The sequence below is a fragment of the Leiobunum rupestre genome, chromosome 5 (genome assembly GCF_980474605.1).
Source record: "Leiobunum rupestre chromosome 5, qqLeiRupe1.1.hap1, whole genome shotgun sequence".
In the NCBI taxonomy this organism is placed as follows: domain Eukaryota; kingdom Metazoa; phylum Arthropoda; class Arachnida; order Opiliones; family Sclerosomatidae; genus Leiobunum; species Leiobunum rupestre.
In genome coordinates this window covers 19,668,380-19,694,188 of record NC_143388.1, presented here as the reverse complement: position 1 = coordinate 19,694,188, position 25,809 = coordinate 19,668,380, and the positions used below count along the sequence as shown (strand labels likewise).

The following is a 25,809-nucleotide window of genomic DNA, read 5'->3' as shown; positions in this document are numbered from 1 at the left end:
TTTTATAATCACACATAAACAGTTTATCAATATTGGAGATTTTACAGTTGATGCAGTGAGGCTAAAATGAGATTGTTTACGTACTCGCTTTAATGAGTCTAATCACTTGATACAGGCCCAATCAGTGGTCAAAACGAGAATCTCAGATACTGCTCGGTTTTTGTCTTCTCAACCGACGATTTGCTGGTTAATGCAACAGTTTAAGTCTAAGTGAAATGAATGTCAAATGATTATTACACCTTCGCAAAAGGTTAGACTCTATTCACGCAATATTTATTCTTTCTGCCTATAGAATTGTGCGAGCCTCAGGAATTGAATAACGGAAATGTGGAGTGTGACCATCATGATGAATTAGATTACATTAAGGAGTGCAGTTTTACTTGCGACCGCTATTTTGTTCTAAAAGGAGTGCAACAAATGTACTGTACCAAAGGAGGTGATTGGTCTGAAGACATGCCCAAATGTATGCATGGAAAGTATAACAATTCAGCATTAAACGTTCATTAGTATTAGTAAACATATAATGAAGATTAATATTCGTAATACATTTTTTTAAACCAATTATTTTACTTTGGCTTGCTTGTCTATGGAGCTTACTTCTAAAAACATAACCAAAACTGAAAATATTATTTCAAATAGTTGATTGCCCTAGAGTGGAAATGGAACATTGCTCCAATAAAATGAAATGTAAAAATTTGGAAAAGACAATCTGCGAAGTATCTAACTATAAATTCATATGTGGATGTCACGAAATTTGTAAGTATTGTTGATGATTAATCTCTAGATAAGATCTTTCATTAAATTGATAAACCCTAAATATTCTGGTTTTAGACGTTTGTTCTGATATTGACTTGAGACACTAACCTAACATCCAGGAAATGAAAAATTTAAAATTGTAATGTTCTGTTATGAGATAGAAGTTATATATCATTAAAACCAATATTTGTTTTGTACTGATCTTACAGTGCAATAGTAATGCTCCGGGATAAGGGTTGAATTTTTTAATTTTCATAAAAATTTAACTATCCGATAAAAGAACCGAAACACTTTTGTTCTGAAATTAAACCTAAGGACTTGTGTTCTAACATATAAATTAAAATTGGCCTTCTCTGATCTTTGGTAATTTTTAGAGGGGGTTAATATACAGGTACTTTTTTCAGACACCGAAAAGTGTAAATGTCGTTCACGGTTCTCTGAAGTTCATGGTGGATGAGTAAATAAGAATTCTTCCATTTTCTACTGAAATATCAAAAATAGCAGTAATAAAGAATTAAAAACTAACGTCAGAATACACACAATCCTTCTGATGTGTTAAATTTGTTTGATCTATACAGAGCATCCTGCAACGCCGGTGACATAACCATTATAAATCAACGGCCATACTGTTTTGTACTTAAATTTATTTATTACTTTTGACCACACTTATTTGTTACTTTTGATTACACATAATTGTTAAAATTGTTAAATAAAATGATGAAACTTCGTTAGATTTGCATATAAATTTACAATTAAAAAGGCCTAGGCCTAATGTCTTACAAGTTTCGATCAGTTTTGCCGATCATCTTAAGAGACAATGAAAATTAGAACCTTCATTGATTACATCAAAAGAAAATTGGTCGTTAATAAAAAACATATTACAAAAAAACCTCATTAGAGGTCAAAAATTAAAATCAAGGTCAAATACAAACACAGTCTGGTAAGGGGAAACCTTAAAACAATTTCCCAATTTATTTCTAGGTTGCCACCCTATTTGAATTTTATAATTGTTAAAAGTATTATTAAGTTTTTCAGCTATTCCATTAACATATGTTAGACCTATATATTTCCATTTTTCTATGTTATCATTATTTACCTTTTCTAATTTACGTTTGAGAGACAAACGGTTTTTTTTTGTTTGTTAATAGCTTTATTTACAATATTTAGGGTAAAATCTCGTTCCAAAGCAATGGATTTATAATAGTTTAATTCTTTATCTAGGGAGGTTTTATCAGAACATAGTTTTATGGCCCAAAAAACTTACATTTGAAAAAACCCAATTTTTTGGCTCACAGGGTGGCCAGATTTCTATAGACAGAGGTACTTAGATTGTTTTTAAGTCTTGTAATTTTGATATCAAGAAATATGGTTTTCTTCAAATTCGTGGGTAAATTGTTTATTAGAGTCAAAGGGAAAGTGATCAAGCCCACCTTTCCATATTATAAAACAATCATCTAAATAGCGAATACAACATTTGGGTTTTACAATTTGTATGTTACTAAATTGCTTATTTGTAAATTCCTCGAAATAAATATTGCAAAGGAGGGGTGAAAGTGAACTACCCATGGATAGACCATGTTGTTGTTGAAACATTTTGTTTTCAAATTGGAAATAGGTGGAGGTTTCGCAAAACCTAACTTAGTCTAGCAATTCGCCAACATGTTCATTGGTGTATTTATTTTTAACAAGAGCATTTTGTAATGCCTTTATAGCGCCCTCTACCGAAACTCTAGTGAAAAGAGAGACAATGTCAACCAAAAGCAGTTTATCGTCGGGTTCTATTTTAATTTTTTTGTTCATTAATCATCTCCTAAGAGTTTTTAACTGTTCGGATTATGTCATTTCTTAGGTGACTTAGTTTCTTTGCGATAGTGCTAGCCAGATCGTGTGTTGGAAATTGTTTTAAAAAAGGGTAAGACAAATTGGATAAAATAAAAAAGAATGGTGTATATTACATTATTTGTTCCTGTAAAAAAATCAAACTAAGAGAAATTTAAGAATTAGTTTAAATGACCGTAAACGTAACTCTAAAACAAACGCTAATTGCGAAAATTCCGCTATTTCAAAACATGGTTTTCGCTCCAAACATGAAATAGAATGGGAAGATGTAAAATTAACAGCCCACCCCGCCAATGGCATAAAAAGAGAGGTTAGGGAAGCAGTAGAAATTAAAAAACATATGGTTAAAAATAGTGCACTTAATGAGTCCCCAGGCCATTACTATAACGCTATCTGGGATACCTTTTTTAAAGATATAACGTAAAATTGTATCTTAAATAGGTTTTTTTATTTAAATATATTCAAATTAAATCTATAAAAAACCAAAATTTATATAATAAATAAATAAAAAACGAAAAATAAACAAAAATTATTTATAAAAAAAATAAATAAAAATAATAAATTAGTCCCATTGGTTGGCGTCCTATAATGATTAGGTTCCCCTTATCTGACTGTTTTGTATTTGATCTTGTTTTTATTTTTTGACCTCTAATGAGGTTTTTTTGTAATATTTCTACGACCATGTTTTTTATTAACGAATAATTTTATTTTGATGTAATCCTTGACGGTTCTAATTTTTATTGTCCCTTAAGATGATCGGCAAAGCTGATAGAAACTTTTAAGACATTAGGCCTAGGCCTTTTTCATTGTAAATATATATAAATCTAACGAAGTTTTATCATTTCATTTAACAATATTATCTAAGCATATAGAATTGCGCCCCTTTTTAACAATACGTAATTTTTTCTTCTGATCACACATAATTGTTACTACTGTTCACACATAATTTTTACTTCTAGTTAAACATAATTGTTACTTCTGATCACGCTTATTTGTTACTCTTGATCACGCTTATTTGTTACTTCTGATCTTACTTATTTGGTACTTCTGATAACACACACAAATTACAAATGGAGGCTGCCCAGAGCTCTCATGTACGAGTCACACAGTGAGAAGTCATAGCAGTAATATATATTAAAAATGAAACGGATTTTAAAAATCAATCGGATCCAAAATTTTACGACTGCGTAATTGTTTTTAAATTTTGGCTGTTGCGCCCCTGTTTACCCGACAGAGCTGAAACGTGCACACAGTGTAGAGGTATAGCATTAATATACAGGATGGCCCAATTTGCTCTGATCAGGCATTTTCTCAACAACTATTTAAGATATAATCTTGAAACTTTCAGGGTATGAGAATTGCGTTGGGAACGTTTCAAATTGTAAATTTGAAGACACTCGAATAACTTTTACAATTTAATTTTTGACCGATAGGTGCTAGGAAACACTTTTCAATGATAATGTTGAAGAGCCTACCTGAAAACGTAAAAACAGTGCCCTAGCTAGCTTTTCTTGGACCCTGTGCAAAGTTAAATACTTGGACCCCTTATTTTTTGGGTAAATTACTAAGTCAAACACAGAACGAATTGTGCAGGGAAAATAATTAAGATCTGAAATGTTATGGTACAAGTTTGTATGCGTTATTTTAATATACTAATAGTGGTTCTATGCATACACCTTTGAAATGGATTTAATATAAAACGGCCACTATTTAAATGAAAGTAGGCCAATTAATTAAATGAAAATTGCCCGACATTAATTCTTTTTGGTTTTTTGTGGCCACTATTTAAATGAAAATAGTCCACTCAAAATAAAACAGTAAGTGTATATTTATTGATAAGAATTTTTAAACATTACTCTACGAATAAGGCACGTTTAATTTAAATTTGATGGATGTCTCTCATGTGACCAATCTGAAACCAGTTTTTGCATGCAATTAATAAAATTAGCAATTGGAAGTTCTTTACGTAAAGGACCCTCTAGCAATAGCTACAGGGTGAAAAGTTCGGTTGTTGTCGGACTAATGTAACGGGAAATCCTTCCCAAACTAATTTGAAAGTCTCAACTGCATGTAGAGCATTCGATTTCAAACCTTGTAGTGGATATTACGACGTAGAAAGTATTTTCTTCAAAATTCATATTGTTACCAAAAAAAGAGGTGATCAAATGGGGACTCTACGGACAGCGACAGTAACAGCAAGGGTTCAGCTTTATTAGAAAAATACATTTTTTGACTCCAGCACCCAATGATTTGGGGGGTACCAAATGACGTAGCCGTTATTAACATGGAAAGTGAAAAATAATGGTTAAATAATTTGAAGTGCACACGATACTCAGACTAATACCTCAATCAAAATGTAAAACGTAATTCAATGGTATTAACAAACATATAGGACCAATACCGTGCTGATTTGCACTTCAACGATTATCGGCTATTTGAGCTAGAACTCACAGGCCCCATCTCATATACTGTAGCAAAATTAAAAAAATTTGCCTTATGGTTTCCTTTCAATGAAGTCAAAAATGGCAGTATCAATTGTGGATTACCAGCAATAGAAAATGGAAATATTGAATGTTTTGGCCGGGGTTGCGTCGCAACTTGCAAAAATAATTACTATTTGGAAGGACAACGAAAAATTAAATGTAAAAACGGAATATGGAAAGGTAGCTTCGGAAAATGTAAAGGTAAGTCTAAATAAATAAGCGATCTGTGCATACACGTGATCAGGACACAATCAGATATCCCATTGAAAACATGTCACTTATGGTTTAATAATAACACGATAAACTTTCGTTTTCTTATTCTTTTAGTCGACTTAGAGCCTAAAAATCGCTTTGTTCGTCCTTAATCAAGCTTTTCATGTGTTATTTTAATTTTAATTTTGCAGATAGTATGCAGGCTTTTTAAAGCTTTAACCAAAAATTAACAATTAGATTGGTACATGTACTTTCTTCTAAGAGGTTAATTGAGTATCTAAACCCATACCGTCTCCTTGATTTTTTGAAAAATTTAAAAAAAATGTTCCTGCTAAATGCACATTTATCGTTTAATATTCTAAGTTTGTGTCTGGACCTTATTAAAATGGCTCTATTTTTTGGTTTAAATAGTTTCGACATTAATTGTTGTATAAATTTTAGTTTCGTTGGTCAAGTGTAATTTTTGCCTTACCATTTTATAGGAGTTTTGCTAAGACCAATATATATATTGATTCAGTTGAACGATTTCTTTTCCAGAAACAATACTACAATTTTAGCTAACTAGTTAATTTATCCTGATAGAGTGACGGAAATTCGCTCTTCTTTCAAAATTGGTTTTCATTTTAATATTTTGTCAACGTTTTCCTTAAGCATTTAAAGAATTTCTTTGTATGCGTTTTTGGACGAACATTTTCAATTTTTGAAATTGATTCCTTGCGTTATTTTTAGTCCTAATTGGAACGTTAGTAGTTATGTGCCCTATTCCTAGCCAAAAGGGGGCGTGGCTACCGCGTCCCCAGCTGCGTGACGGGGGGGAATGAAGCGGGGAATCGCGATTCCGCCCCCCCTCGGGCGCGTGTCACGCGCGCGTGACCTAAATAATTAATGAGATTAACAGGTGTTAATTAGTTTACCTGTCAATCAAGTAGGTAAGCAAGTGTTTTAAAAAGGGTGAATATTAATGAGCGTGGTATTGTTTTACCGTTATGGGTCATTGACCTGATAGATAGTAACATGTGTTTAGGATCATCAAGTAGTTATATTATATGTTTGAATATTAATTTTTGGCGGGAAAGTGTAAGCGTCGATCAACAAGTGGTTAAACTCTATAGGTCTATTACATGTTTGACATGATTTTGGCGGGGAAACGGGTAAAGTTTGTACCTTTATAATTACCAGTTAACCTGGTTGCTAGATGGTTAACAACTCATTAGCATTTTTGGCGGGGAAACGGGTATAGTTTGTACTCTATTACATGTTTGTATCTTTATAATTAACCGTTAGCGGTAATTGACCTGGTTGCTATATGGTTGTTAAAGTTTTGGCGCGAATTTAACATGCGTTTATGATGATGTAAGCGCGAAAAGGATCAATGAACAAGTGGAGGGGGGTAAAGTTTGTATTTACTAGTATAAACGTTAGCGTGGAAGTATTACCTGTCAAGACATCAATGTTAGGAAGCGTCTTAAGTAATCTTAAGAAGTAAATATTAATGAGTTTTATAAGCTATGTTTTAACGTTAGGAAGCGTGGTAAAAATGATTCACTTTTAATTGGGTAACAAGTTGTCCCTATATGGTTCGTTAATGATTATAGCAGCATCACGTGATCATCTTATTTACGGTAATTGAAATGGGTCTTCCATAAAGATTGCTGGTGAAAGTTTAACAATTGTCAATGCTTCACCACTAGACTGGTATCTTTGGATTCGGGTAGAAGTTTCAAATATAAGTCACCCTAATACGGGCACCTTTTTAACGGTTTTTAGGTTATTAATCTTTATGCACATAAAAAGTGTAGACTCTTAAACGCGCCTTCCCGAAGCGCGGTAAAAATGATTCATATTTACAACACATAACGGGGTAAAGTTTGTAGGCTGGTTTCGAGTGGTCTCTCTTTTAGCGGTTGTTAGTCATTTTTGGCTGGAAAATTCATGTGTTTTGGCCGCCAATTCATATTCAAACGGGTTCTGTGTATTGAAAAGGGTGTCCATGTCTGTTATTTGTAGGAAATTTGCCATATATACTTTAGATCAAGTTTGTTTTTAAACAAGTTGTCCCTAAAGGATTTTTATATATATTAACATAAAACGTCGCATTAAAAGTCGGTAGATGGCTTGGGCCTAGTTTATGACATTGTAAATGCATCAAAAACTATATATTACCGTCACTTAACCTTTAAAAACGACGCGCGGGAAAGTTTGTGAAGTAATTAGGGAGTGGATATTTCAAGTTTTTTAAACATAGTCAATACGTTAATAACGGGGTAAAGATATTTGATAGGGGTTAAATCAACAAGTGGTCTTAAAAGGAAATATTAATACGTTTTATAAGCGTTGTTTTATTAACCGTTAGGAAGCCCGATAAAAATGACAAAGGCTTAATATAAGTTTGTAACTCTCTTTTAGCTGTTATTAAATGAACTCTTAGTAATTTGTAAAATTCACGTGATCTTTAATGTTGCATATTCAAACGGATAGGGTGGCAATCTTTGTTATTGTTTTAGGAAATTTACCATATTTACGTCAATTTTTTAACGCTTTTTAAACAAGTTGTTCCTAACGGATTTTTATATCGTTACGTACCTAGATGACTTGAACTTGATTATTATGACATATGTATCATATATTACCGTCACGTAACTTTTAATAACGACGCAAGGGAAAGCTTTCTAATTTATATTGAATACATTGCCACTATACGAAATATTTACATAAATTAAACAAGGTCGGTTGCTTATTTGAATAAAATTGATAATAAAACTTTTTTACAAAACTCAAAAATGAATAATACAATGTTATAAAATAATTTTCAGCTCTGAACCTGAAATTAAATGTGTTTGTCAAATTGTTATCACTTTTCTAAATTATCTTATATCCTTCTATGTTTAAAATAAAAAACGCTGATTTAAATTTAAGACTTTATTTATATTTTACAACATTTGTTGTTGACACATAGGTACTATCGTTAATAACATTTAACACGCTATCAATAAAAACCACTAACTCGTCTATCGCCTTTAAGAATCCAGTTTTTGGGGGTCGTTCCAAATGCATTTCGTGAGAATTATGCTCTTTTTGAAAATATCTCATTCTTTGTGCAATCAAATCCATTTCAAGTTGACGATTCATTTTTTTCAATTCTTTATTTATATGTTTAATCAGTTCATAGTCCTTGTTTTCTTTATAAGTCATTATTCCACAACAAAAACAAAGCGAAACTAGTTTGTATAAAACGCGATGTGGTTAGTTCAGTACAGGTCGGACACAAAGGAATCTAATTACCGCGAACTATCTCTCTACGCCGTTAGCGCTCCTCTGATTACCGCGAACTATCTCTCTCTCCACGGCGTTAGCGCTCCTTTAAAGGAATGCTTTTTTCTCCGCGTTTATCTCCATTTTTAACGCTGTGATTTATTTAGAACAGGTGTTGAGCGGAGAATCCCCCGTTGCTATGGTGACCTCGGCGCGACGTTTATTTGAGTATCAACAAACTTAGCAAATAACCTCGCATGGTTTAAATGTTCTCCACTTAAATATACGTCGCTATCTATGGATACTTTCATTCGGATACATGATTACCTGATATGAAAACTGTACAAGTTTCAATTTTGGTTAAGTTGTCCCAAACAGGGGAAACCATTTTCGTGTAAAGTTAATCTAACAATGCCTCACGTACATAAATCGTTTACGTATACATTGTTTTATATTACGGTACCATCGGTCTGGTCTAATAAGAAATCGAACATGTTTTGTTCGCGAAAGATAAGGAGAATGAGATTAAGAAACTATCATTTTTAATATTACCACTTCTATAATGAACTAAGGTAGTGCTTTGGGGTCCATACCGTTACTTAAACAAGTCGCTCCTATATGAACTTTTAAACGGTTATTCGTGTTAAACGTGTACATTGCATAAAACATTTACGACAACATATAACCAGTCGAACATGTCTGCGATTATTTATAATTTTGCGTTAGTTTATCAATAATATCGTGTATATAAATTATAGTATTAAGAACTATACTTGTATTGAGCCGTTATAAAAGTCGTAAAAATCTTTAATATTTAAATCTATCGTTAACTAGCTGTATATTATTCCGTGTTTACCAAGCGGCACGAGGAATATTTACGTAGCGGTTTAATAGACTTTAACATGTACGGTCCATTAATTTTCGTAAGTGGTAGCGAAATTATGGAAGGGGCCACTACGTGAAAGAACGCTCATTCAATTTGTGAACCTTTAAAATGAGTTTAAAGGTAAAATAGTGGTAGCAGATATGGGCTTATAGTAATATTTACAGATTCTATTTAGATTTTAGAGTGGCATTGCCATTTCTCACCACCAGGGGTAAATTGAACTCTTATAAACGTTTGTTGTTTATTAAAGGACATTATAGTATTGCCATTTCTCACCACTAGGGGTAAATTGAACTCTTATAAACGTAACAAATAACGAACGTTACTTAATTCGTTGACCGAGGGTATTAAAGAGCATTATAGTTTCACCACCAGGGGTAAATTAAGAACTTAGTGGCAGCACACACTACCCTGATTGTAACGACTGCATTATTAATGTAAGCAATGTTTAAATACTTGACCAACGAATGTTCCTGTATGTTAGTTTAATGTTGATATTTCGGTTAATATTGCAGTAAAAAGCTAAGCCTAACAAATACGTTGTCGTCAAAACTCGGACCAAAGCTATAACTTGTTTTTCTGTTATAATCTCCCGCGTATTAACTTGGTAATAATAATGGTTAAACGTATTTTATAGCGTCATATGAAATAACTTACTAGCAGGTGTTTTTGGTAACGAGTTTAGGGTGAACCCTACGAAGCAAGAATTACATATTTCATTTTACGGAACAAAATTGGACGACAGTTGGATAATGAGTGATAAGGAAAATAACGAACCGTGTACGGAACTATTAAAAAGTATAAATATATTGAAAAAAAAGAAACGAAAACTTCAAGCGGAATATATAGCAGCGAGAATAGAACTTGAAAGTGTCCTTCCTACGATACGAAAGGAGCATTCGTACGAGTCTTTAAAAATGTTTTCGGAACAAGAAAGATTATTAAGTTTTAAAAACTGGGTTAAATATGGAACCGAAGAGTTGGCCGCCTGGGGATTTTATTCGCTCAAGAACGACTCGAGTGTTAAATGCCCTTTTTGTGGAATGGTGGTTGAGGAATGGAAAGATGAAGACATACCGTTAATAGTTCATTGTCGTTCAATTCCCTTGTGTCCATTTATTCGAGGATGCCAAGTTGGAAATGTAACAATATTACAAAAATCGTAAACATATTTTTAATTTCAAAGTGTAACAAAAAATATTATAATAAAGTATCAATGTAAAAAAATATGTATCCTAGTTTTTTATTACCGCCTTTACATTAAATTTTAAGTGTTAAACTGTAAGTGTTCTAAAAAATCATTGTTAGTTTACTTTAATTAAAAAGTACTTTATACGGTCCCCTTAAAATGTTATTAAAAAATAACAATGAATTCAATAGAAAGAACGTTTATTCACAATTTCTTTACAACGGTTTTAATATTAGGAATTTGATTAGTTTTACAATATTCTTGAAAATAAATCAAAGCATCCATTTGCTTTTCAGTCGGCAATTTGAATTCGGCTGGCAGGTTAGATGTAGTTGACTCGGTTGATTCCATTCTTTCATCGCGCTTTTTACATGCCACAATAAGTTCGTTAAGATAATCGATAATTTTATCATCTGACATTTCCTCTTGCTCGGTATAATGGAGAGATTCACTCTCATCACAATCACACGCCAGATCTGATTCTTCTTTTATTTTATTACAAGATAAATGAGTCATTAAATGATGTTTGAAACCTCTCACGGACTGGTATCGTTCCTCACATATCCAGCATTTCTTTGGTACTCTAAACAGAGACATCTTTCTCTTTCCCATAGCGGCTGGCTTATGAAAACAACAACGCATCTATGAAATCATTTACGACTTGTGACGTAGTTTATATCACGTGATCTGTTGAAAAAAAGTTGAAAGCTGAAGGAAGCCTACAGAATTGAAAAAACTGAAACTAAATCTCCAAATGGATTTTCCAATGGAGTCACGAAACGCTTTTGGAAATACTGGGTACTTAAAGGCGACGAATTAGGTACATTCATAGCGACGGCGATAGTAAAATATCCAAGTGTGATCCCGAGTTTGGTAATTGCTAGGATGCTTGGATAACGCCGCCATCTTTAGTTACGTTAGCTTAATAAAATTAACCACCTGCACATTAAAACCGTTACGAAAATTAAACCAAAATGGTTTGCAACGAAATAGAAACAGCTGCTAGAGTTTCCAACGCGTCCCGCTAGGGGTTATAAAATGTCAGAGTAGTTACATTTACACTTTCAGTTACGTTAGCTTAATAAAATTAACCACCTGCGCATTAAAACCCGTTACGAAAATTAAACCAAAATGGTTTGCAAAGAAATAGAAACAGCTGCTAGAGTTTCCAACGCGTCCCGCTAGGGGTTATAAAATGTCAGAGTAGTTACATTTACACTTTCAGTTACGTTAGCTTAATAAAATTAACCACCTGCGCATTAAAACCCGTTACGAAAATTAAACCAAAATGGTTTGCAACGAAATAGAAACAGCTGCTAGAGTTTCCAACGCGTCCCGCTAGGGGTTATAAAATGTCAGAGTAGTTACATTTACACTTTCAGTTACGTTAGCTTAATAAAATTAACCACCTGCACATTATTCTTAAAACCAACGCGTCCCCCTAGGGGGTTTTAGGTAGTATATATATCCTTAAGTCGGAATCCTGACCCTAGTAAGCCTTCCCGGAGTATCAAAAATGTAAGTTTCTATAGGTGTTTTTTTTATTGTTACAAATACTTAGTTTTTTCTTCTAGGGAATCGTTTGTAGCCGTACACATTCTTTTTGCCATGATTTGGCCTAAAAATAAATATACGTCATCAAAACGATTTTTAGTAAAAGAGGTAATTTTTTAAAGTTTTATATAGTAATTAGTATTTATTGTAATAGTTAGTGTAGGGAGCTGTTGGCAGGGCGTGTAACCCGGCCACCTAAATTAATGGCTTCAAAAGTCGTTTGATGACTTCGGCCTATGGTGGTGCCTTGGGTAATAGCCTAGTTGATTATTATTATTATTATATTTAAAGTTCCATATAAATCTTACAGATTGGATACAAAACTTCGGATGGTCGCGAAGACCTCATTGTTTTTCGAACACCGGCTGCTCAAAATTATTCGGGGGATACAAACTGCAAAATGAACGCGATTAGCAACCATGTCAATAAGCTTCCCAGGGCTCAGGGACAATACGATATTGAGGCCGTCGATCGCCATGTTTTAAATATAACGCGACTGGCCGAATACGTTATTGTCAAAGAAAGGCAAACGAAAGAGTACCTGGGAAACTTTATCGACTTAGATCGAATAATTGTGGCCACGAGATTCGAGTGTCCTAATTTCCCCGAATTAGAGCTAGAGCCGGGAGAATTTCACCACCATTTTAACAACGACCATACGAGGTATAAATCAATGACCACCATCTTTTGTCGGGGAAAATATATAGTATTTCTTATTTTACAGAAATGTGTGCGCCTATGAAAAGGCGAGGCAAGTGGCCGCATATGTAAAAAGTATAGAGGGTAATCCCCTAGAAATATATCCCGAGAAACAGGACGACCCGACCGAATCGCCACCAGCCACATCTCCGAAAAACCCGGAACCTCCAGCGAACAAACCTAGGGAGCTTGATCTTCGAAATGGTAATTATAAAACAAAACTATCATGTTTCTCATTTTTAATTTGAAATATTAATTACAGCTCCGGGAATCACTATCGTCGTAGAAGGAGGTAAAACATTAGGTTCCGAAAAAATTATTACAATTCTAATACCATTTTCCATTTCTAGGTTCCGAGTTAAAAATTATCTTATAACACGTTTTGTAAAAAACAAATTGTATAAAAAATTGTATAAAAAATTGTATAAAAAATTGTATAAAAAATTGTATAAAAAATTGTATAAAAAATTGTATAAAAAATTGTATAAAAAAATGTATAATAGGTTGTATTAAAATAAAGCAACACACTGATCAAAAGAGGTAAACTTATTGTTACGTATCACTAAATTTTAAATGTGTAATTATTTAACATTTTAAAAAATTTGCAGGAGGACTTGGCCCAAAAGCGTTTGGTATAAATTTACACGCCTCCCTCATTCAGGCGGAGTTTCACCAGCTGGTTATCTCGGCGTGAGAGAGAAAAACGCGCGCCATACCGCCGTGGAGAGAGAGAGAGAGCGATTCACCGAGGTGCCCCGAAAAGCGCAGACAGACAGAGAGAGAGAGAGAGAGAGAGAGAGAGAGACGAAGTATGAGAGAGAGAGAGGTGCGATGTATGAATAGCGAACGACCAAGTTAGAGTAGAGAGAGAGAGTCGAAGTATGAGAGGGAAAGTTTTTTTTTGCCGAGGAAGCTAAACCGCGAGCTATTAAAACATTCCTGCACGTTTTATACAAGGACAAAATTTTACAGTTGAATTGATTCGATTATTCATACAATGTCCTTTAAAAAGGGTACGTTAAAACTTTTTTTAAACTTTAATTTTATTTAACACGTATTTTATTTTAGTTTCTCTGACGTTATCTTCACCCACTCAATTGGTAGTGACCGTATCAATATTTAACAAAGAGCCAGGTATTTATATTTCTAATGGAGCCCAAAGTACGGACATTTCCTTAGAAACATGGGACGCCCTTACAAAAGAATGGTCTTCAGTCATTGAAAATCTAAACTCAACAACAATAAAAAAGATTTATCTGCCAATTCCGACCGTCGAACCTTATTCCGATTGTACTTTTGAACACAATTTCGAAGTTTCTTGTTCGGGAGGAAGATTTTCATGGAATTTAATGCCGTTTACTCAAAAATATTTGGAATACGAAATAAACTTATCAGCCAGTCTATCACTTAGTAGAGCGCAAGTTCTGGCTTTAAATGATATTAAAGTGTTTATAGATGAACAGTTAAGTCTGTTAAAACAAAGCGCACCGGTTATAGACCTAATGTTTAGTGTTTTGGTCGACAATTTTTCGAAATTTCAAGCGGTTTATAAACCATTACAGAAGCGACAAATTCCCTGTGTCTTTATAGAAATTTACGCCGCCTTTCGTATTTCTCAGGATCACCAAGTGGAAAAAGATTTTTTGGAACAATTTATAGGTTATTGTCCATTTGACGTAAGGGATTTGATTGATCATTGTTTAAATGATGTAATATATTTGAAAAACATTTTATAAATAAATTTTTTATTAGTAAATGTGTTCTTTGTTATTATACCATACGAAAAATTAGTTTACACTAGCAAATTATATACACGAGGAACCATGATAATAATAGTTTCAGTATATTTTCAAAAAAGCCTCTTCAGGACAGGCGCTACTAGCGACGATGCGTAACGTACGAAAATAGCTTATTTTAATTGTACATCATTTAAAATTTCCTTACCAACGCGTTCAGAATAGTCTTTTCGTATATCAGTTTTAATATGATGAAAACGAGGGGAAAGACACTCGCTCACAAAGTTTTATTGATTTAACGTCTACATTTTAATACTAATTGTTTCTGGTTGAAAATTATAAAATGCTACAAAGTGGTCTAGATTTTTTCCGATCTAGAGTTTCAATGACATGATTAATTAAGCTATAGACCAGAGCCTTCTCGTTAGTGCTTGAATAGGGCGCTTGATTTGAATCATACTCGTATGGTATATTACCGCAGTTCTGGTTTAAAACGAATTTACATCTCGGGTAATATTTAGCGTGCTCTTCCATCGGAATATCGTTCTTGTCCCAAACCAATAGCTCTCCAGAACAACAGAAGCATTTGACACAATCTTTGTTGTACGTGTAGAAGAGACCTGCTTGTGCTAAATCTCTCACGTCTATGTAATCAATCGGGAAATCCTTAAACGACTGTAATCTTAGAAATTCAGATCGCATAGGTCCTAAATTCCAAAAATCGTTCGTTTCGCGTAGCACGGGAATGTTATCCGTAGTTTCATCCTGAACAAATTTGCGATTCGGGAACCGTTGGATGTGAATTAGTAAAGGTACATTCCCCTCTTTCCAATCGTTAACCAAACCATCACAACAGAAACACATGACAATATTTTTATTCCCAACGTAAAAAAAGCCGGCGTTTGCCAACTCGTTTACATTTAAAAAGGTTGCCGAAAAATTTGAGTTGAAACTCTCTATTCTTTTTCTTTCAAAGTGCATTTTTACGTATTTAAAGCTGGTTAAAAATTTAGCTCGCGTAAAATGTAACCGGCGTCACGCAGCGGCCACTGTCGTCACCTAGCGGTAAATTGTAACTAGCGTCACCTAGCGGTAACTTAAAAACCGCTATCTAGTGGTTATGGTTTTCAAAACACCTGGCACAAGAAAAAAAACCAAATATATAGTTAAACAGACGAGCGTTATTAAAGGGTACTCTTCGAAGAAAGGCATTTCTTCCAATATGTTAAACTTTATTTAAACTTATTAATAATAATACCGCCTCTCAAACGGTACCAAATAGTCCAAAATTGCCCTTTCAGCCGCCACACTCGTTACCAAAAACACCTGCTAGTAAGTTATTTCATATGACGCTATAAAATACGTTTAACCATTATTATTACCAAGTTAATACGCGGGAGATTATAACAGAAAAACAAGTTATAGCTTTGGTCCGAGTTTTGACGACAACGTATTTGTTAGGCTTAGCTTTTTACTGCAATATTAACCGAAATATCAACATTAAACTAACATACAGGAACATTCGTTGGTCAAGTATTTAAACATTGCTTACATTAATAATGCAGTCGTTACAATCAGGGTAGTGTGTGCTGCCACTAAGTTCTTAATTTACCCCTGGTGGTGAAACTATAATGCTCTTTAATACCCTCGGTCAACGAATTAAGTAACGTTCGTTATTTGTTACGTTTATAAGAGTTCAATTTACCCCTAGTGGTGAGAAATGGCAATACTATAATGTCCTTTAATAAACAACAAACGTTTATAAGAGTTCAATTTACCCCTGGTGGTGAGAAATGGCAATGCCACTCTAAAATCTAAATAGAATCTGTAAATATTACTATAAGCCCATATCTGCTACCACTATTTTACCTTTAAACTCATTTTAAAGGTTCACAAATTGAATGAGCGTTCTTTCACGTAGTGGCCCCTTCCATAATTTCGCTACCACTTACGAAAATTAACGGACCGTACATGTTAAAGTCTATTAAACCGCTACGTAAATATTCCTCGTGCCGCTTGGTAAACACGGAATAATATACAGCTAGTTAACGATAGATTTAAATATTAAAGATTTTTACGACTTTTATAACGGCTCAATACAAGTATAGTTCTTAATACTATAATTTATATACACGATATTATTGATAAACTAACGCAAAATTATAAATAATCGCAGACATGTTCGACTGGTTATATGTTGTCGTAAATGTTTTATGCAATGTACACGTTTAACACGAATAACCGTTTAAAAGTTCATATAGGAGCGACTTGTTTAAGTAACGGTATGGACCCCAAAGCACTACCTTAGTTCATTATAGAAGTGGTAATATTAAAAATGATAGTTTCTTAATCTCATTCTCCATATCTTTCGCGAACAAAACATGTTCGATTTCTTATTAGACCAGACCGATGGTACCGTAATATAAAACAATGTATACGTAAACGATTTATGTACGTGAGGCATTGTTAGATTAACTTTACACGAAAATGGTTTCCCCTGTTTGGGACAACTTAACCAAAATTGAAACTTGTACAGTTTTCATATCAGGTAATCATGTATCCGAATGAAAGTATCCATAGATAGCGACGTATATTTAAGTGGAGAACATTTAAACCATGCGAGGTTATTTGCTAAGTTTGTTGATACTCAAATAAACGTCGCGCCGAGGTCACCATAGCAACGGGGGATTCTCCGCTCAACACCTGTTCTAAATAAATCACAGCGTTAAAAATGGAGATAAACGCGGAGAAAAAAGCATTCCTTTAAAGGAGCGCTAACGCCGTGGAGAGAGAGATAGTTCGCGGTAATCAGAGGAGCGCTAACGGCGTAGAGAGATAGTTCGCGGTAATTAGATTCCTTTGTGTCCGACCTGTACTGAACTAACCACATCGCGTTTTATACAAACTAGTTTCGCTTTGTTTTTGTTGTGGAATAATGACTTATAAAGAAAACAAGGACTATGAACTGATTAAACATATAAATAAAGAATTGAAAAAAATGAATCGTCAACTTGAAATGGATTTGATTGCACAAAGAATGAGATATTTTCAAAAAGAGCATAATTCTCACGAAATGCATTTGGAACGACCCCCAAAAACTGGATTCTTAAAGGCGATAGACGAGTTAGTGGTTTTTATTGATAGCGTGTTAAATGTTATTAACGATAGTACCTATGTGTCAACAACAAATGTTGTAAAATATAAATAAAGTCTTAAATTTAAATCAGCGTTTTTTATTTTAAACATAGAAGGATATAAGATAATTTAGAAAAGTGATAACAATTTGACAAACACATTTAATTTCAGGTTCAGAGCTGAAAATTATTTTATAACATTGTATTATTCATTTTTGAGTTTTGTAAAAAAGTTTTATTATCAATTTTATTCAAATAAGCAACCGACCTTGTTTAATTTATGTAAATATTTCGTATAGTGGCAATGTATTCAATATAAATTAGAAAGCTTTCCCTTGCGTCGTTATTAAAAGTTACGTGACGGTAATATATGATACATATGTCATAATAATCAAGTTCAAGTCATCTAGGTACGTAACGATATAAAAATCCGTTAGGAACAACTTGTTTAAAAAGCGTTAAAAAATTGACGTAAATATGGTAAATTTCCTAAAACAATAACAAAGATTGCCACCCTATCCGTTTGAATATGCAACATTAAAGATCACGTGAATTTTACAAATTACTAAGAGTTCATTTAATAACAGCTAAAAGAGAGTTACAAACTTATATTAAGCCTTTGTCATTTTTATCGGGCTTCCTAACGGTTAATAAAACAACGCTTATAAAACTTATTAATATTTCCTTTTAAGACCACTTGTTGATTTAACCCCTATCAAATATCTTTACCCCGTTATTAACGTATTGACTATGTTTAAAAAACTTGAAATATCCACTCCCTAATTACTTCACAAACTTTCCCGCGCGTCGTTTTTAAAGGTTAAGTGACGGTAATATATAGTTTTTGATGCATTTACAATGTCATAAACTAGGCCCAAGCCATCTACCGACTTTTAATGCGACGTTTTATGTTAATATATATAAAAATCCTTTAGGGACAACTTGTTTAAAAACAAACTTGATCTAAAGTATATATGGCAAATTTCCTACAAATAACAGACATGGACACCCTTTTCAATACACAGAACCCGTTTGAATATGAATTGGCGGCCAAAACACATGAATTTTCCAGCCAAAAATGACTAACAACCGCTAAAAGAGAGACCACTCGAAACCAGCCTACAAACTTTACCCCGTTATGTGTTGTAAATATGAATCATTTTTACCGCGCTTCGGGAAGGCGCGTTTAAGAGTCTATACTTTTTATGTGCATAAAGATTAATAACCTAAAAACCGTTAAAAAGGTGCCCGTATTAGGGTGACTTATATTTGAAACTTCTACCCGAATCCAAAGATACCAGTCTAGTGGTGAAGCATTGACAAATGTTAAACTTTCACCAGCAATCTTTATGGAAGACCCATTTCAATTACCGTAAATAAGATGATCACGTGATGCTGCTATAATCATTAACGAACCATATAGGGACAACTTGTTACCCAATTAAAAGTGAATCATTTTTACCACGCTTCCTAACGTTAAAACATAGCTTATAAAACTCATTAATATTTACTTCTTAAGATTACTTAAGACGCTTCCTAACATTGATGTCTTGACAGGTAATACTTCCACGCTAACGTTTATACTAGTAAATACAAACTTTACCCCCCTCCACTTGTTCATTGATCCTTTTCGCGCTTACATCATCATAAACGCATGTTAAATTCGCGCCAAAACTTTAACAACCATATAGCAACCAGGTCAATTACCGCTAACGGTTAATTAAAAAGATACAAACATGTAATAGAGTACAAACTATACCCGTTTCCCCGCCAAAAATGCTAATGAGTTGTTAACCATCTAGCAACCAGGTTAACTGGTAATTATAAAGGTACAAACTTTACCCGTTTCCCCGCCAAAATCATGTCAAACATGTAATAGACCTATAGAGTTTAACCACTTGTTGATCGACGCTTACACTTTCCCGCCAAAAATTAATATTCAAACATATAATATAACTACTTGATGATCCTAAACACATGTTACTATCTATCAGGTCAATGACCCATAACGGTAAAACAATACCACGCTCATTAATATTCACCCTTTTTAAAACACTTGCTTACCTACTTGATTGACAGGTCAACTAATTAACACCTGTTAATCTCATTAATTATTCAGGTCACGCGCGCGTGACACGCGCCCGAGGGGGGGCGGAATCGCGATTCCCCGCTTCATTCCCCCCCGTCACGCAGCTGGGGACGCGGTAGCCACGCCCCCTTTTGGCTAGGAATAGGGCACATAACTACTAAAGTTTACATAATTTATTATTTGGTTTAAAACCATTTCAAAAATTCCATTTTTAATTTGACCTTTTCAAAAATGTTGTAACCAATAAGCTAAAAGCTTGGTATTAAAACTATCTTCAATTCTCTGAAAGGTTTAATCCTACGGGATACCTAGCTGTGATTCGATGGGCTCTTATTGTAAGTTGAGAAATTCCGTACACACATTTAAAGAACGTCTTTCTGAAGTATTGGTGATTTTAAATAAAGTTTGAATATTATGACGTTAATTTATTAATGATGTCTATGCAGTTTCGAAGATAAATTTAATCTTAATCAACGTAGCTCTTATGATATAATTTAATTATCTAGAATGAAATAATTAAGTTGGCTTGGCTGACTTAGAATTTTAAATTTGAGTGTCAGTGACTTTTCAATGATTCGGGGATGATATGTTTTGAATTTTTAATTTAAGCTAAGACCCATAATTGCGCATTACCGCCAAATCCAAAAGGAAGATTTATGTCGTGTGTCCGACGTACCATAAACCAGCCATGGAATTGCTTCTTTAGCTACGAGTACCCATATTTCCAAGTTGGTGGAGAAAAAAACACAACTTGTCTTGAAAATGGAGAATGGTCAGATAAACACGGAATGGATTGTGGTCGTAAGTAGAGAGTTTTTCAGTTTCAACTACTTACTATCTATGATTTCTACAGTTCTAGAAAATTAAGTCCGATCAAATGATTACTAAAATACCTACTACGTTGTCGAATAATACGTTTTGCATTTTATTTCTACGACGAATATCAGTACAGCCAAAGGTAGTCCAAAGGTTGTTAGTGGACTGCTAAAAAATAATTCTTTTCACAGAGTATTTTCAAACCCAAGATTTAGTATAAAGGAAACTAACAACCTTTTTTACTATACTGTCAATTTCAACGAAAACATAATAGAATTGCATTTCTAAGCTAAGCTAAGTTGACAATTTTGACATGAGAGGCTTTAAACTCAATAAATAATTTTAATAAAAAAAACCCGTTAGTTATTTATTTATTATTAATCACAAGCCTTTAATCATCTGCTTACGTAGAAACAATTAGCCCATAAAATTCTATTAGTTTATTCATTCTGTGTGTCTCTAAACGTTTAATATTTTCTAAAAAACACGATCGAATAAAGTGTAAGATTTGGCGAACAGTTTTTATTGTTCGCGATTCTGATAAACTTTTGTTCCGGCTGTATGCGCTTGATACATTAGACTAATCAGACGATAATGTGAGTTGGAAAATAAACAGATTAATTATGCGATTTAATATTGGTTTAAATATAATGGTTACAACTATAGAAACTGAATAGTTAAGCAAAAAGGGAATATATAAAGTTTTAAGTTTTACATTGTACGCTCGCTCGTTCTTCGCTTCGACGCTTCAAATTCAAAACGATAACTAAAACCAATACTTTCTTTCGGAGAGAGGGGCTCTCTCTCTTATCTTTTTCCATGCGCTTTTGCAGTACAGGCTTTGGGACACCCACAATTTCTCACTAAGTCACAATGCAATGGTGACCAGAAACGTCCCCTTGAAGTGTGGGTAAAAAATAGACTTGAGCTCTTTCTTTTTTGCGCTAACGTGTGTAATGCGTAGAAAATAATAATAATAATGTAGGGGTACATAAAATATAATGCAAGAAAAACTTGTAGAAATTTAAACGAAGCCAAGAATAATTCCTACATAAAGTAAAACTAAAACTTCCGTCCACGACAAGCAGCGAGCAATTACCGGCTTTCTACTTCAAGCCGTCTCTCTCAGAGATCACGTTTTACGCGACGGAAAGGAATTTGTATGGTTGAAGGCTAACGAACTTCAGTTCCACGGTGAAATAGACGCTACTAACAGGTGTCAGGTTAAATAGGTTATAACTCATAAATTAAAATACGTTTAAATACTAACAGTTGATGAATACTAATCCAAATAATCGCTATTTTTAATTAAAGATATAATAAAGGGCTGACCTGTCGTTAAGTCAACTACATAAACTGCGTTTCTCCTTTTTTAACGATTTGAGATATCAAAATACTCCATTTTGCAATCTGTGATACCATTTTAGCCTAAAACAATTAAATTTAAATAAAGTTCCAAAAAAGTTGCAATGATGCTTGTATCAGAATTCAATTAACTCATACATATTTATGCTCATTCTTAAAGCGGCAGGTCTACTTTGAGGCCTACTAAGATGTCAATTTTCTATATTTTAAATATACAGTTAAGTTTGAAAATTGACCAATTTAATTTAAATGATATTCCCTAAATAATTTTCAAGAGCTGATAACAGATTAAAGCCAAGTGTTTTTATTGTTCTAGTTTCAAAAAATATTTTTATTATTGCATATGAATGGCGATATAATTCAAATCCCTTAAAGATAAAAATTTCACAATTCAATTCCAATAGTGTCCTAAATTTTAAATATTCCATTACCTTGAAATTTCTAAATAGCTTATTACACTTATCAGAATCAGAATATGAATTTAACTAGAATGTAAAATGAAATTTACTTACCATATTTTGTTCTATTTTAAAAACTTTTGTTGATAATTGGTAAACTTTAGGCGCGATCGGAAGTCTTTGAGTTATGAAGGATACTGATTTATTAACTTCAGTGCTGCACTTTCAGTATTAATCTTAGCCTTGCAAAAAATGTTTAAAACGTGTATTTGTATTTAATAGCTTAATCTATTTCGTATAAAAATAGCCAATGACCCAAGAATAAGGGCTAGATATAAGCAATGTCTCAATATGTTTAATCATTTAGTTTCTAATAAAGTTCTTATCTTTTTCTATTATTAAAACTATATTATGGAACTTCTAGTTTTATAAACTTTTAAAAAACTTTAAATCATGCTTAAGTAAGAAAAACAATATTGTAACGTTTATTTTTCAATATTTTTTATATCATTATTAGATCTTATAATACCAAGAGCTCATTTATGTTATTATCTTCATAATACTAACAAATAGAACATATGAACAAAATAAATTAACAAATTGTTTATAATGTTTCATATTTTATTTTGAATCAATCACTTTAAGTTTAACTTCACATTATTTTTTGGCTTAACTTATATAGAACAGTACTTTAAATTGAAATACTCGAGCCTAGGTGGCGCAGTAACATTGAAGCTTAAGCGTCTCGTAAGAGGTATTTTTACAGAAGTGAAAAAAAAACAAAATTATCATTTACGAGTATCTTTTTTAATTCAATAATAAGGTTTTTTTACAGTTGTTAGTTTTAATTCGAAAATTATTAAAGAAAATTAAGTTTATTTTAATAAAAACTTCCGAAAATATGTTAAATGTTTTGAAAAATAATAGTATTTTTCTAAATATAACTTATATAATATTTATAAAATTAAACGTTATTTTAACGTCTATAAGACATGAAATATGAGGTTGAAAAGAGTAAAAAGTATTAATCTAATATTAACAGAGAAAGGTGTTACCGTCCAGATATTGAGATATTCAGTCTGCTATCTTATCTCAATCCCCAGACGGTAACAGAGATAATTTATCTCTGCTTCCCCCTTCTATCCCCCACCGCTGATATCTTATCTCATTAACCATATCACAATCACAAGATTTTATCTCTGCTCTCCCTTAACCCTCCCCAATCCCCAGATGGTAACAGCAAGATTCTCTCTGCTCTCCCTTCAATCCCTGACTTTCACCCTCCCCAATCACCAGACGGTAACAGCCAGACTTTCTATCTGCTCTCCCTTCAATCCCCAGACTTCCTCCCTCCCCAATCCCCAGATGGTAATCGCAAGTTTCTATCTCTGCTTCCCCCTTTTGGCCCCTATTCAACAATTGCCAAAATTTGTTATCGCTTCCTTTCACCATAATTATCATTCTCTAGAATTTCCCCCTCCCTAAACTCCATAATTGTTATCTCTAAAATCTCAATACCCAAAACGCAATCATTAGATTATCTCTCTGCTCTCCCTCCCCTCTCCAATCGCCCCAATTTGTTTTCCCTATCGTTAGCCAATCTATATATTTTTCTACTGAGGGTTCCATCTCCAAAATACTTCATGTACCCAAAGTTGGACGGCAAGTTTTTATCTTCTTAGGGGAATCTCTATGGGAGTTTAACATCACAATAAAGCTATTAGTTCCTGTTTAGGGTACTTTTGGTCCGAAATAGGGTACATAGGGCCGGTAATAGTGACTTTGGTGACTTTTAGGGTACTTTTGGTCCATTTTTCCGTACATCAGAAAAGCAGTTGGAAAAACGAATATCCATTATTTTACCACTCCTTCTCCACCCCAATATCTATAATTCCAAGCAATGCTTAGAATACGTTAAAATACAATTATCAAATAAATATTTTCCCGACGGATTTAAATTAAGACTAATTTCCTAACCCTTATACTACAAAATGCATTGTTCTCTATAATATGATTAATATGTACAAGTTATTTAAATGTAATTTAATTTTTATTTTATAACTTTGTTTTACATGATTACGTAAAATTGGTTCTACGACTAGTCCGACCTTATATATAACCCGATTAAATCGTAATTTATCTTTATAATAGTAATGAATTCGATCTTCGAAAGAGATAAAAACAATTCCATTTAAAGCGCAACTTGTTTAAATAACTTAATTAAAAGTTCTACCATACGTTTTTGTAGCGTCTAACAGCAGTACCATCTGTCGGATGAGCGATAGTCACAAACGTCGTCGCCGTCTTCAGGTAGAGGTGAGATGCATTTCTCGATGGCAGTAGTTGCCCTTGGCGTAGGTGGAATGTCCCAATCTTGTGAGATGTACTTTTTTCCGAGGGTGAATTATCCCTCAACGGACAGCGTGGGAAGAAAATGGCAAGTTCAAGTTCTGGTAAGTTACGTCTCCTGATTCCCAGTGTTCTAAGTTTCCGTAGCACTTGAAACATCGTACTTCATCTCCACGTTAAATATAGTAGAATCCAGCTGCCGCTAGTTTTTCTTTAATAACGTGTGGTTTTTTTTCTGACGAAACGTTTCAAGTCGATACGCCTCGATATCCATAGTTGTTCAAGAAAAATATTTTCTATAGTTTCAAATGATACATTCTCCAATCCAACATGCTAAGCCTAATTTTATCTATATGATTTTAACTGGTTAAATATCTAAAATTTATCAATTTAACCGCTTTTTTAATATGCAATTTGTTTTAAAAATGTCTAAAAATATAAAGTTTATAACAAAAAATAGTATTTACTTTCCACTCTAATGTTAGTCCTACAGGATTTAATTTGGGTTTAATTTTGTTTGTCTAATTCAATAAAATGCATTTCCAATATATAAAAAACGCTTAAAAATTTCATTTTAAATATAGTAAAATTATGAATGAAAATATAAACTTACTTTTTCTCTTCTACGGTTGAAAATACTTAATCCTATGCCCTATAAACCAGAGGCGACGAAACAGCTAAAAGCGGAGCAAAAACCTGCGTGACCTTCCACAATTCCCTAGGACTAAAATAACGCTATATATGACGTGTAGATAAGGCTCTTGAGATTAAAACCCCTTGAGATAACGAAACAACTAAAACTGAAACTAAGAATTGATTCCCAAGTACAAGTGTGGATAAACCCATTGACGCTATATCAGGATGACACTTAACGTATTTTTTTCGATTTAATAATCGTGTGGAAAAAACCCATTAGGCCATATCAGGATGCCCCCTAACGAGATTTTTCCGAACTAATATTTAACACGTGTCAGATATATTTAACTAGGATGTAACAGCAACTGAAGGTTGTTTCCAATTGGTTGAGATTAATCAATCACGTGATCAAAAC

At 33.3% G+C, this 25,809-nt stretch overlaps 2 protein-coding genes across 2 annotated transcripts; both read left to right on the top strand.

Annotated features, from left to right (window-relative positions):
- The first annotated feature begins 392 nt into the window (after nucleotides 1-392).
- Nucleotides 393-20,639, top strand: LOC149943737 (E-selectin-like). Its single transcript, XM_090176174.1, has 4 exons — nucleotides 393-463; nucleotides 640-756; nucleotides 5,112-5,279; nucleotides 20,440-20,639. The coding sequence occupies exons 1-4, from the start codon at nucleotides 418-420 to the stop codon at nucleotides 20,637-20,639; spliced, it is 531 nt and encodes a 176-aa protein (XP_090032300.1). The 5' UTR covers nucleotides 393-417.
- Nucleotides 12,573-13,247, top strand: LOC149943738 (uncharacterized). The gene is made up of 4 exons (XM_090175576.1): nucleotides 12,573-12,835; nucleotides 12,897-13,075; nucleotides 13,134-13,163; nucleotides 13,222-13,247. Exons 1-4 carry the CDS (start codon nucleotides 12,573-12,575, stop codon nucleotides 13,245-13,247), a joined length of 498 nt encoding a protein of 165 aa, XP_090031702.1.
- Nucleotides 20,640-25,809: the final 5,170 nt, after the last annotated feature.

Bases quoted from the DNA above. Each gene is read 5' to 3' on its own strand.
- LOC149943737 (XM_090176174.1), top strand. From the start codon at position 418: ATGTACTGTACCAAAGGAGGTGATTGGTCTGAAGACATGCCCAAAT. The intron at 464-639 runs GTATGCATGGAA...TATTTCAAATAG, and splicing joins GTCTGAAGACATGCCCAAAT to TTGATTGCCCTAGAGTGGAA. The intron at 5,280-20,439 runs GTAAGTCTAAAT...TTTTAATTTAAG, and splicing joins TAGCTTCGGAAAATGTAAAG to CTAAGACCCATAATTGCGCA.
- LOC149943738 (XM_090175576.1), top strand. From the start codon at position 12,573: ATGAACGCGATTAGCAACCATGTCAATAAGCTTCCCAGGGCTCAGGGA. The intron at 12,836-12,896 runs GTATAAATCAAT...CTTATTTTACAG, and splicing joins TTTAACAACGACCATACGAG to AAATGTGTGCGCCTATGAAA. The intron at 13,164-13,221 runs GTAAAACATTAG...TTCCATTTCTAG, and splicing joins CACTATCGTCGTAGAAGGAG to GTTCCGAGTTAAAAATTATC.